Source organism: Falco punctatus (assembly GCF_963210335.1).
Source record: "Falco punctatus genome assembly, chromosome: 7".
Lineage (NCBI taxonomy): Eukaryota > Metazoa > Chordata > Aves > Falconiformes > Falconidae > Falco > Falco punctatus.
This window is the reverse complement of record NC_137587.1, coordinates 62,379,433-62,393,377: the sequence shown is the minus strand read 5'-3', so window position 1 is coordinate 62,393,377 and position 13,945 is coordinate 62,379,433. Positions and strand designations below refer to the sequence as shown.

The window sequence follows — 13,945 nt, the reverse complement described above, 5'->3', positions numbered from 1 at the left end:
GGTACCCCCAAGCTCTACCTTCTCTTTTATAGTTCGCTATTAGACTCCCCAATGGCAAAGCACCTGCAATTCAATTTGTCTTAATGAAGACAGAAGTCACAGTTGCCCTGCTGAGATTTGAGGCTAGGGTTTCTGGGTATGTCACCAAGCTGTGCCCTTTGGCTTCATCATGCAGTAAACAGAGTTTCACCAGGTATATGGATGCATCCCTCTCCCTGCCCTTACTCGGGGTATACACAGCATTCAGAAAAGTTTAAGGCAGAACGATCCAGAAGCAAGAGGAATGGGTCTGGGTCTCTCCCTTGTGCACTGAGCACCTGCCTCGCCATGAGCACAATGTGCATGTCAGTCCCTGGGGTCTCCAGAGCAAAAGCTGATGGGCATGGTGAACCGATAAGCTGCGAATAAATCGTAAGCTAAGGAGCGAGCAAAGAGACCACTGGGGTCTTTTCGGCTAGTAGCTAAACTGGGACTGGAAGACAGCGGTCTGGGGGAAGGAGGGAGATTGACTTCCAATCACTGACATGCTTTAATTGTGTATGAGATGTTTTGTAGGGTTGTGCTGGTGCTTGTTAGCAGATGTGGCCTCAGTCGGTATCCTTACCACTCCTCTTAATCAATAAAGAATAGAATCAAGACCCTTTTTCAGTCCTGCTATGTGCATCCGTTGGGTGGGAGAGCTGGATTCTCACACTGTCAGCCTGGAACTGCCTGGGTGATGAATCTGTTAAGTATACTGTCTGATTGTGAGCCTTCCAGTCCCTTCATCTTAATGTGAATGACAAGCTGTCACAGCCTACCTCAGCCATATTGGTGACATCTGACCCTGGAGAGGGAGTTGACAGAAATGGGAAATCTTCTGCGGTATGGCTTCTGCTGAGGAAGCAGTGCCAGCTCTGCACCATGCTGTAAGAAATGACTGGGCATTTTTTTGGCAAGGATTTAAGTGCATTTCATGTACCTTATTCTTCTTTGTTACTACTTCAAAGCTAATTTAATTTAGACCTGTAAATAGGTTGAATTTTTGGGATACAGCCTCTCTCCATCTGTACTGCTTGTACACGAGAGAGTAAGCTACCTGTAAGGATGCCTGGAGTATAACCCTGGGGTGACTCCTCTTCCTGGGAGGCAGGGATGTCAGGCTGGAAAGCTATACCTTTTCACTGATTTTAACCTAACAGGCTCTAGGGCAGGCAGAGATGTTTGGAAGATGCTACAGTGAAAGCTTTGAGCTGACCTTGGGAATGAGATACACTGATTGTATTAGCCATGAGAGCAAGAGAGGACCGCACGCTCTGGCTTCTGTGTCGTGACTATAACTTCCCTACAAGGAGCAGCATATCTTTGGAAAGCACATTGGCTTCAGCTCACCAAAATGTAAGATAGGAGAAAACTTGCTCCTGGATCTGTTGTAGGGTTAAAAAGCAGGGAATCATCACTCCTTTTGCTGTTAAGTCTTGTTGGCTATTAGCATTTACTTTGGCACCTCTGCATGCTTTTTTTCCCCCCTCACAACCCTCCTCTTAGAGTTAATAGCCATATAAATCTTTAAAGGTGTGGAGGAAAAATACTGTTCAGTATGCATTTAATTTCTGTACATTTTTTGTTTGGTCACCAATTCTATTCAGCAAAATGAATTGCGTCACAGAGAATAGGTTCCATAGAAGATGTGTATTTTTATTAAGGACAGAATGTGCTGCTCCACTAGGGAAAAAAGCAAGCTGGTCACTGGAAGGGAAGTAACCATTAGAAAAGGAGTGTGTGATTTTTATTCCATTTCTTTCAGCGTTGCACCAAAAGCACATCTGTGCACAACAGCTGGATCTCCAAACCCCACCTGTTGGCAGCACGCGGAATATTGCAAACTGAGCAGCCTTTGCCTTTAGCATAAGTTTTAATGCTTAGCTAACAAGCTGGAGTTAAAGTGGACACGATGGGTATTTTTGCATAAGTCCTGGACCAGCAGTGCTATGAAAATGCCAGAAACATAAGCAGCATTTTCACACCCATATTTCCAAGACTTATGAAGCTGCTGGTTTTAAGCCTTTAAAACAAAACAAGTCACTGTGCAAGTGCCTGCATATTTAAGATCTGTATTTCTGGGCCACAAGGGAAATGACTATTCAAGGCATCTGTCTCAGATGAGATCTACCTTCTGGTAGGATTTATAAGGCACCTAGTGCCGTGGTTCCTACATGTTGTTTCTAAATGTCTCTCAGTTGTCAAATGTTAAATTGTCTTTTGAGTGAGTTGCTCTGTGACTGTATAAACTCCCGTAGTTAAGTATGAGTCCCAGGGGCTGGAGGCAAAATGCAGCCAGGCAATATGTACACCCAAGGACACTTAATTCCTCCCAGAGACTGGGACTGTGAAAGCTTAGGGGCTTTAAGCCTGTAAGCTGTAATACCTTGAGCCCTCGGTTAGGGTTCCCATTGTGCTGGATGCTGTACAAATATATAGAGCATGGTCCCTGCCCCATGCTGCCTGTGATATAAATAAACATGACAGCAACAAGTGAGTATACTGCAAAATAACAGGGTGAAGGGCAAAAGGGGGGAGGATGGGCTGAAGCAATGCAGGTTGCCAGGCAGGGGCAGAGCCTTTTCTTACATTTCTATGAAAGCAATGCTTTATGTCTTCGTTATCCAGGTGTGATTACCTTTAGGAATTAGATCAGGCATCAAGATGAAGAGGTATTTAATGAAGCACCAAGTCATTTGTTCAATAATTTGAAGAGGATGTTTTGGTTTAAGCATGTAAGAAGTACAATCTTGCAGGAGAAGGAAGGTTGGTTAAATTACCTGGGAGCTGATCTGCAAAACCCTTTTAGATGATTTCTTTGTTCAGTCTTTGGCTTGTCTGCTGTTTCCTGCCCATAGTTACAAGCTAGTCCTGACTAGCACCAACGTCAATGTGTCCTATGAGTCTTAAAATCCTTTCATTTATTTCACCATGCATCATCTCTTCTGTAGCAAGGTTTTTCATTGCCAGGAGTCTCTCTTTTAATTTTATTTTTTTTTTTTTTTTTTCAAATAAATTATCTATTCAAGAGACAGAAACAGAGGCACAGCATTGTCCATCATACTGCCCAGCACTACAACCTGTGAGCTGAGATCAGGGTGGAGAAGAAAACCTAAGAGTTTGTCTGTCTCCTCTGTTTGCGGTGATTTCCCGTTAACACTGTCCTGGTAGCTCAGATCTGAAATTCAGATCTGAAAGGGTGACCTAGACATAAGACTCCTTTGCCTATGCTTTTTAGCAGCCCGGTTTTACTGGCTAATCCAATTGTGCTTTGGCTTGGGACGTGCAGTTTTTGTTGTTGCTCCTGGTTCCTAAGCCCTGGATCTGGAAGTTGCGTTTGTCTATCTGTCTGCTAGTTGTACTCCTGCCCAGATATCCAAGCTGCTGACTTGGAAACACTTCAAAGATTTCCATTCTTCAGAGTGGCTGTCTTGACTGCTACTACAGGGAGTTTCTAATGTTTTTCTGATTATGGAGCAGCACTTATTATTATGCCTTTTAAGATAGGGCAATGTTATTTTTACATCTCTCTCTCTCTCTCTTTTTTTTTTTTTTTTTTAATATATGTGAGTCTCCTTTGAGATACATTGGGATTGACAAAACAGCTAAGATTTTACTAACGTATTACCACAAAGAACAGAAAATCAGAGGAAGGCATCTGGACAGATTTGGCAAGTTTTTTAATGAATTCTTTTTCCCCCCCACTCCTCCTTGAGACAAACGCAGAGTTCTGCACTGGGCATGCTATCAAATTCTCTGGTCTAGCATATGGCTGATCGAGTCATCTTTCTTGCACTCTTAAACTTTTCCTCCTGTTCCCATCTTTCCCCACCCTATACTTGCTGTCATGCACAATTTATTATCTCCTTTCTCTCTGTCTTCCTGTCCCAGGCTTACTCATCTCATTATATGTTCCGACGCCAGAAAAGATGCTGTTTGCCGTATGGTGCTAAGAGGTGCCGATATTATCACAAACACCATTTGCCTGGCTTGCTGTAAGCCTACTGATGCATCCATCGGCTTGCCTTGCTGCTGTTTTCAGTGAAAGTCCATTCTGCATTATCTTCTGTGACTTCTTATTTGTTTCCCATAGGGCGTTTCATATGGTTGAATTTGTTCAGCATCAAAGATAAATAATATTCTGGGGATATTTGCTGACATCTGACTTACAGTGTAAATTGTAATTTAAGTCCAAACTTAAAGCAAATGCAGGTAGATAACCTATTACTCAGAGTAGGTGTGAACTCCTTTCCCAGAATAATCGTAGATGCTAAGAATTTGAGTAAGTTCAAAAGTGTCCAGGCAAATATATGGAGGCAAAGGCACCATTGCTAGCTTAGGAAATCTCTGGACTGCAAACTGCTGGAGTTTGAGGCTGTTCTGCAAATTCTAGCACTGTGTTTTTCCTATGGTCTTACATGCTTCCCTGGGCCACCTTTGGCCACAGGATACCAGACTATTTGGACTTTGAGCTTAGGCTGGTGCAGCTGCTCTTTTCTGGCCTGATTAGTTAGCTTTGCACTTAGACTACCTGTTTCTCATTTCACTACCATTTTATCTATGATTAAAATGTAGGGATGTAGGACTACAGCCATTCCTGGCTCACTTTTTCAGACCCTTGTTCATTGGCAACTGAGCCTAACAGTCCCATTATAAGCAATTCAGGCTCCCTTTTCACAGTCGTTAGGTCGTTCGTCCCATCGCTGCCAAAGGGATGTTTCAGAGCTTTATTTCACAGTGCTTAAAAAACATCCTTCTATTTTCAGTTGAAATTTATTTGTGGCCATTTTATATCCATTTGAACTTTTGAACAAAGTGCCAACTTTGTTCTTTAGCTTGTGTAGCTCTCTGCCTTCCTCAGTGTTTACTTCTCCCCCACCTAGCGTGTCCATAGAGAACAACCAAGTCACCTCTTCACCAGCATTTTGTGAAGGTGAAAAAACCCGTCATCTTTAAGACTCCTTATGAGCTACGTCTCCATTACCATAATGATTTCCTTAGCGCTTTTCTGCACGGTTCCTTCTGAGTACTGCAAACGGCTGTTCAGGTGAAGCTCTGTATGAAAGCATTCCTGCTTTCCCTCCTTCCCTGGCAGTGGCTTTCCTGAGACCTGATCTGTCCTTTTCATGGTTGTCACCCTGCTGGGTCGTGCTTGTCCTCATCCTCTAATGGGCTCATATATCCAATGTCCTACTCATTTCCAAATTATAAGCCCTTGCTCATAACAGCAATTCTTATTAAACCCTGAATGCGTAACCTTGCACTTCGACTATTACATTTCATCACATTTCTATTGCTTCAGAAATCAAGAACATCCTGTTACTCCTGAAAGATATTCTGAACTCCCTGCTATTGGCAGCAGCTCCTAACTTCACACGGTCAGCAGATTTTGTTAGTATACTCTGACTTTTTGTGCCAAGGTCATTAATGAGAAGATAAAATAAGATCAGTCTCAAAACATCCTTGAGGACTTCCACACATAACTTCCCTCCAGACCAATAATTCCTCTTTCGGCACAGCTCCTGTCATTGCCTCTTTAGCCAGATCCTTGCCCACATCGCAATTCTTGTACTAATCCCCCTGTTCTCCAGCTTGGCTCATAATTTCCAGTGTGGCACCATATCAAATGCTTTATTGAGGTACAGATAAATTAGATCTACCATATTTTCCTCATCTAGAAAAAACAGTTATCCTATTAAAGGAAGATATCAAGTTAGGCTGGCTTGACCTAGTTTTAGTAAATTCATTTTTCCTCTTAAACCCATTTTATCTGTTTTGCAGTTTATCTTCACATCTTCCATTTTTTTCTTTCAAAATTTGATCTGAAGCAATGCATACTATTGAGGTCAGTCTACCGGGTCTGTCTGCACCTACTTATGACTGAGTGTACAGTACATGCTGTAGGACATATGGAACACTGCATATTGCCTATGCCAAAACCATTGTGATGAATTGTAGTATTTGAAGAGATGAAATGTACTAGTTTGGTTCCACTTTATTTTATTGCAATACTCTGTACAGGCACCGACTGAGATGAGGATGTGTCTAGGCTGTTAGCCTGGGATGCAGAAAATCCAGCTAGCTACAGCTGCAAGTCTGTAGTGTTGCTTCAGAAGTAGGTGGTGGTTATGAAAACTTCTGTTTCTATGGAGCGGTGGTGTTGGGATCTGGGTGAGACCAACTTTAATTTTTTTTTTTTTTTTTTTTATTTTTTTTTAAGGACATACTTGAATTTTCCATTCCACAGTACCATCTGGGTGAATTTACTTACAACTTTATGATAGTCTTAGGTTTCTCAGCTCTAAAAGCAAAGCAGTTGCAAACCTGTTCTACTAGGTTGCATCAAAAGCACAAATAGCTCTTATCCCTTGACTTGGAGCAGACCAGCTCTCTCCAGGCCTAGAGAAGTGACTAGAGGTGGTTAAGGCTGTTGAAGGATCAGCTGCGGTATGGCTGGGAAGAGTTTAGGTTCCTCTGGGCCAGGTGTGATAAGAAATTAGAATGGGGATTCAAAGATAGAAGCAATAAGAGATTACACTATCTGAGAACATGGTTTGGGAGGTCTGAGATCCTCTGAAGATAAATTGTCTGTAAGCAATGTGGTCTACAGACCCCAGAAAAGCATTGGAGAATCCAGATTTTCTGAGTGTTTGGTTGACGGGAGGTTTGCTGGCGATATTGACATTATGACAGTGGCGTAGCCCTACTGAAACTTTTTGCAATGCTTATAAGCATCCTCCAAAACAAACCAGATGCCTACAGGAAATTCTTATTCTCTTCTGCTTGGAGCCAGAAGCACTCTGGTCCTTCCTTCCTTGGTCTGCTGTGCTGGGATGTGATTGAGACATCACCTTAAGCCCACACACATAGGTATGTGATGTAGTCTCCTTTAAAAGATACATACTTGAGTGTTAGCTTTGGGGAGACACTCTGGGTGGAATTTTAACTTGCTTAGAGCTGTTTACTTTGTCCTAAACATTAAGTTCAGGGAAAGACTGAATGATCAGTGGCTGTGGCATATCCTTTTTCTGAGCATGGTGAATTGCTGGTGGATGACAATATTCCTCCCACCAGCTGAATGACTTCTGTTTAGGTGGAGTTAAAGAAGCAGTGAGAGCATGACTGTGCTTCGAGAGATTTTTAGCTACTGATTTCCTGTTCTATCTGTATTTGTGTGCATTTCTTTTGCAGTTTGTTTGTAATGCTGTTATTGAACTCTGACACATTCATTATGAGAGAATGGTATTAGATAGGGATGTCAACCCGGTGTCAGTAAGAACCAGCTCTTAAGTCTTTCTTAGTCTCAGCTGCTGTTAGGACACACAATGAACAGCAGCTTGATGACAAAAAAAATATTTATTTTTTTTGCTGCAGGATGATAATTGGCTCAGTATGGAAGTTAATATGATTTTATTTGGGGATTGGTTTGTAAAGAGATTACACTTTAAGGAATCCTTGGGCATGGAGGCTTCTGTAGCTGTATTTATTTATCCAAGCTGTGGGCACTTGAAACGTCACAGCAGTAAGCTGGGTTAGAACATGGATCTCCTTGCTCCAGCAGAACATGGCTAGAAAAGAGAGTGTTTCTTGGGGCTGGTGGGATGGAGATGAGGAAGAAATGAGGAAATAATCCTTCATGAGGAAGAAATATTCTTCCACATGAGGAAGAAACTTGCCTCCAGATGGTGGGGAGCAAGGATGCCTCAGTTCAGCTTTTCAAGCTGCCAGTGTTAGTGACCAGCTCCTATTCAAGCCAGTTCTGTGCTGGCTCAGGCAGGTTGAGTTGCTTACCTGCACATTGAAACGACACAGCAGGTCAGCAGAAATCTCTCTGTGTATCTCTCTAAGCTCCATGGGGTGAGCAGTCTTACCGCAGAGCTTTAGCATCTTTCTTACAAGTCCTGATCTGAGTGGGGACCTTTATATGCCGCTGCAATGTTAAGATATTGTTACAATTAAAAGAAATTAAATTTTCTTCTCAGTTAAAGCTGGTGGGAGGGAGGATGGGGATGAAGCTTGTTTTTGGAAAAAGGACAAGGGATTGGAATTTGGCTGGAAATACTGACATGGATGTCCCAGCTTGACGCGGAAGTTATCTCTAAAGTAGATAGAAGCGCTGGTGTCTGGAGTAGGCATGTGCTGAGTTTCTGATACAAAGAAATAGCTCTGGGGCAGCAGTTTAAAGACTTGCTTCATTACTTTGGATATGTGGGTGTTGCTTTAAATTTAATGGTCACTACAAATCAGTGTAACACTAAAGCTAGAGGGCTAATGGCTTTTTAGAATAACTGAGTCAGCTGCAAAGGCTGGATCCTCTGCTGGTGTGAAACACAGCAGTTCTGTCAAAGTCTATCATAAGCTGTCAATTTAGACCAGCTGGGAAGCCTGGCCCAAAAGACTGTGAAGATGAAGGTTACAAAAATTATTGAAGAAATTGACATTATTTTTCCTTCTCTCTTCTTTCCCCAGGGCAGCCATTGAGGCTCTGGCAGCTTTGCTGAAATCAAGTAAGCTTTTTTTTCTTCCTCTTCCTTCTGACTTCCCTTTCTGTGCTGTGCTGCTGGACAGAACGATGCTGTTGAACCTCATTCTCCCTTGTTATCCCCTCTTCCCTTAGTCCCAAGGGGCACTGCTTAGAAGAGAGAGGCAGTAATGCAGAAGTTTCCTATATGTTTAGCTATGGTTCCTGGAGCCCCACAGCTCTGTGAGCACACAGCCCTAAGTCCCAGGCAGCAAGCTGCTGAGGGAGCCAGACTAGACCTTTTTTCTAAATTCTTTAAATTCTGAGTGTTTAGGGAACAGCGGTTGTCCTGAGGCTTGGTACAGTGGAAGCAATGGGGAACCTCTCCAGCCAGGGACAAGTGCTTGTTGCTCTGTTCCAGCATCACTGGGGAGTGGGACCAGGACCTGTCTGTCCTGTGGTGCTGTTGTACTTTGTACTTGGTAACAGTGATGCTGTTGGCATGGGCTTGGAAAACTTCTGTAGTCCAAAAGAGACGTCCTTATTCTCCCTCACAATCTTGTCAGGTCTGATAATGTGCAGATAGGGCTGAGACCTGGTGCTTGCTGGGGTGCAGCCCTGCTGTGGGAGGCTGTGCCCTAACATTTGCACCAGCTGGCTTGTGGTGTTGAAGACCTTAACATGGGTTCTCAGTCACACACTACTGGTGTGACCGTTCCTGAAATGAACATGCTACCCATTTTTTGCCTTTATCCCATCTGAAAACACTTAGCTTTTTATTAGCAGAATTTAATAAAGCCTTGATTAAGAAAGAGCACTCTTCTACTGCAGACAATCTATTCTACAATAAATCACAATGGCGTATTGTCCTTCTCTTTCTCTCTCTCTTTCCCCCTCCTTCCCCTCCCCCCCCTTCTCATTTTCATAGTATTAAGAATAAATGCATTTGTGAAAAATTGTAGCACTGGAAGGAGTGCTTAAATGAGCATGCTGCAATGGGATCGTGTCTGAGTTGCAGCAACTCAAGTGATGAATTCTGAAATAATGCCTCAGTATTAACCTTGCTGCCTAGATTTAAAGGTCACATTATTGCAACAAGGAAAGACCTTCTGGTTTGGGCACTAAGTGTTAATAAGGGAGTTGTGGGGCCACTCCACAGCTGCTTGCAATACAAAAGCAAAATGAGCCTTCAAAGTAGAACAAAGTAGAAAGAAATTTACAGAGAAGGCTGGAGAAGTGGAGCAAGAGCTGAAAGCTCATCTGGCAGCTTGAGCTTTTCTCCTGCACTCCTGTTTTGTGGTAAGTACTATGAATGGGAAGTGAAATTCTGTTGTCCCAAGATATTTATAGGATAAGTTTTGTGCTGGAAGGCTTGTTCTGGGCCTAGAGATGAGAACAGTATATAAAAGTAGAGGACTAATTACCAAGGAAGCTGTGAAATGTAGTCTCCTGGGGAGTTGTAAATACATGTTATGAAACTTGGTAGGGAAGCTGAGAATGATCTAGGGAACCTAAAAGGATTGGATTCAGCTCCAAATTCTCCCAGCCTTTTCTCTCCTGGAGTGAGGTAAGCTTTTTTTAAAGGCATTTACTCTTAGAATTTTCTGTGTGACTCTTCTCAGGTGATTTAGGTTGTGAAGGCATCTTGTCTGGTCCTTCCTTTTTGTGCTTTTTATGCTGTAGGAAGTGTGTAGAGGGTTTCCATACTGGAAGAACACACCGATCAGTCTGCTTGTTTGTTTCAGGTGCTTTCACAGAATGTACAAAACCCAAACTCCAATGAGAATTTAATCTATGGAGCAAAGCGGTCCATTCACATCACTCTGGTCGATCACTGTGATGTACAGATTAGGGTTCTCATGGTCATTTGTACTGCTGCCCGTTGCAAACAAAGGCATTGCTTGAGAGAGACATTTCTTGCTTTTGAGACACCCTTTCCCATTTGCTGTTACGTGTCCTTTTCTCCTTTATCATTCACAACTAAACAACTTTGTTGCAGCAACACCAGCTACCGTGCCTCCATGGAAAAGTTATTTTGGGAAAATATATGGTCTATTTTCAGCTGATGTTCTTTTAAGACACTGGAACTGGGATTTGGGAAATGGTGCCAATACTGTGCAATCAAATTGAGCACCACAGCCTGCAAGGCAGCCTGAACTGTGTTTTTTGATGTTTTCTGCAATATGATGCTGAGTGGTCAAGAATGTCTTTTAGTTTTCTCCTTGTCCTGTGGCTTAGGACATGAGAAGCTCCAGGCTTCTGGAGCAGACTGCTCTGATAGCTGCATACAAATGAGCAGGCGGTGTCTTTTGGGGGGTGTGGGTCAGGATATGTGAAAAACAGCTCTGTTTTCTCCAGAGAAAAATTCACCATGGCTGAAAAAGAGCTGGATTCTTTTCCATCATTGTGTCAGGACAGCTTTGTTTGTCACAGTTAAATTATTTATGCCCATGACCTTAGTGCCTTGGAATGGTGCAGGGTTCTTAGAAAGTTAAAAAACGTATCTGGTGAACGCTGCAGCACTTGAAAATTGCTTATGAAAACAAGGGGTAAAGCTGTCACAGCAAAGCACCCAGAAGCCCTTTAGCATCTTTTAGATGGGATACAAACTAAATGGGAGGCAGGAATCCTGGAATGCCCTACAGTACTGAATTGGCTGGCTGATTGTTGTGAGCCTTTTTGGAGACTGGCAGTAACTCACTTGCTGGGAATTGGTGGTGAGATTCAATTTTCCTGGGGGTTAAGGCTGCAAGACCGGCAGGACAAGAACACACCCGTTCTTGAGGGTCCCCCTGCGGGCCTGCCGTCTCCTGAAGTGCTTCAGCCCAAAGCGATAGCGGGGTTGTGGTTATACGGGGGTCCCCGCTGGAGGGTGGGGGTCCCCGCTGCTTTTGGCAGCGAGCCGCAACGGGAAAGCGCACGGCAGTTTTGACGGGAGCGGGCAGGTGGCAGTGTGCCTCTCCGATGGAGTCACAGCATCCACCCGCGGTTCCTCAGGCTGCCGTGAGCTCTGCCTGGGGCTCGGTCCACCTGCAAGAGGCAGGGGCTGGCTAGAAACTTTCTGGCCTCCGTTGCCTCCCAGAAGCTGGTGCTAAATGCCCGCTTAACAGGTGCGTAACTGCAAGAAGCAAGATCTGCCAGGAAAGGAGGCATCGGTTTAAGAAAAAAATACTGCTCCAGTGGTACCTGGGAAATTGCTGCTGTTGTGTGTTGCAGGAGAAGTTATGATTAGCCAAAGAAATAAGTGATAGGACACTACAAACTTGTGCTTTATCCGCAACAGGGAAGAAATGCTTGGAAACCCTGTGCTAGGCAAGAGTGACCCTGGTCGTCCTGTTCTCCTGAGCAGAGTGGAAATCAGTAATAGTTATAGAGACAGTGAATAACGGAGGAAAGGAAAAGTTTGTCCCTTCTAATGACAGTGCTGCCTCAGTGGAAACTTGGATTACTGACATAGAGAAGATGTTTCTTGCTTGACTATCAGCCAGTCTCACTCCTGACTTCTGATCTCTTTCCAAGCATCCCAGAGTACTTCACCAGTCCTCGCATGCTACTCTCCCAGTTGCTGCTCTCTACCTGCCATGCCCACCAAACCGCTTGTAGCAACTCCTTCCTCTGTTCTAGTTTTTTCCAATATCTATTTTCCCTCCACTGTGCTGTTAACTCCCTCTGACCTGAACTACATCATTAGACAGGCTGAACATGTTGCTTGGTAAATATCTATAATGGTGCTGAAATGCCATGAGAGCCTCAGGAGTTTTTTACTCTTTTCTTGGATGTTACAGTCAAGGTTTCCAGTGTTACACCTTCCCATCCTTCCTTCAATTTCTAGATGCTTATTGCAGCCCAGCGTGGGGGTGAGAGGGTAGATACTGATAGCTACAGATAAACTGAGGTGGGATGAGGCCAACGTCCTTCCCAGCGTCTCTTCTCTTTGTCCCAGGGTACACCTGCTACTTTTTCCAGCCTCCTTTGGCTTTCTTCTCCTTCTCTGTACATCTGCCTTCGTATTTTGCTCCAGTTTTGTCTTAAGGCTTGGGAAGCTCATCACTAAGCCCTCCTTTGCCTGCGAGTGCTCAGGTGTGGAGGGGGTGTATCCCAGCTGGAGCCCATTTGAGCAGCAGTGGAAGGCAAGGGCTGTCCTCTGTGTCACTCTTAGCCGTGGGCTCTGTTGCTTTTAGTGAACTCCCCCCACCCCCCCAAATAAAGCAGGCAAACCATTCCCAGTTTTGGGGCACTGGAAGAAAACGACACCCGCTATATAAGCGCAGACAAGTGCATACCTAGGGAGGGGGTTGCAGGCTGAAGGTGATGTGAAGGACTGACCTGGCCTCTGCCACCCAGCACCCGGAGCCACACGATGGCGGTGATGTTATAGGGATCCCTGCTCCCACCGGAGCATCTTCCAGTACTTATTTTGGGTGAGTAATTTGTTTATCAGCAGGTTATTTTAATCTAATTTTGGTTGTATTTGCAATTCCTGACTGTCTGTGCTTCCCAGAATTAGCAGCTTGCATGCCTTTAAGGAAATTAGCTAGAGCTGATCTCAGAGGCATTTGCTCAGTGGATGTTGAAGGAAAGGGCTAGGGAAACGGGCAGGGCCCTGGTTGCAACACTTGCCTAGTAAAACTGTGATGAGCAATTTAATATACAGGTTGTTGTGACCCCTGATCATGCTTATTTCATCAAGACAATTCTGTGTCCTAGCAGCAGTTATTGCCGATGGCTTTGCCCCTCTCTTTCTATATCTTTTTCTTCCTCCTTTGTCATCTTTATCATCTTGCCTTCCCTTTCACCCCAGCCTTTCATCTCTCATTTCCAGATCTTCCTTCATCATCTTCCATCAACTAAACTTTGTTTAACCTTTCACCTGCCCTGTGGTGTGTGGTCTTTATTTTTTTATATATATTTTTTTTTTTAATCAAAGCATAAGGACTATGTCCTGTGGCTGGCAGGATAAAATAATCAGTGTCATTCCTTTCCTTTTATGCTGGCATCAAGGAGGGGCAAGTAACTCTGAGAAACAGAAAGCGAAGTTCTAGCACATATGCAGATTATGATTTCTGAAAGGTCTGCGCCCTCTATGTCTGAATTCATAATGCTTTCCAACAGATCTACTGATGCAGGTGTCTCATTTTGTGTCAAAATAGCCCTACGGTTACACCATGTTGGTTCCTGTAGCCACCAGCACGGTGGCTGTGGTTTGCCTAATATTTCACCAGGCACCCATTTCTCACAATCAGTCTGAGACTTTGTTACCCACCTCTGGATTAAAACTCCATTATCAGCCTGGCCCCAAATCTATCATCATGACTTGCAGGGTGTTGTGATCAGAGTTGAATTTTGCAAATAGTTCCTTTCACAATAATCTAACCCAAGTTCTGTGCCTGTCCGTTCTTCCTGATTATCAGAATGCAAATAGTCTTGATTCCTCATTTTTACATTTATCTCTGAGAAGAGCCA

The 13,945-nt window shown here is 43.8% G+C and overlaps 1 protein-coding gene across 1 annotated transcript in view; it reads left to right on the top strand.

Annotated features, from left to right (window-relative positions):
- Positions 1-13,945, top strand: part of AGBL1 (AGBL carboxypeptidase 1) — a 465,261-nt gene that overhangs the window by 74,353 nt on the left and 376,963 nt on the right. Inside the window, exon 6 of the mRNA XM_080396228.1 lies at positions 8,491-8,528. Within this exon, the coding sequence (XP_080252354.1) occupies positions 8,491-8,528 (38 nt within the window). The remainder of the gene's footprint in view (positions 1-8,490; positions 8,529-13,945) is intronic.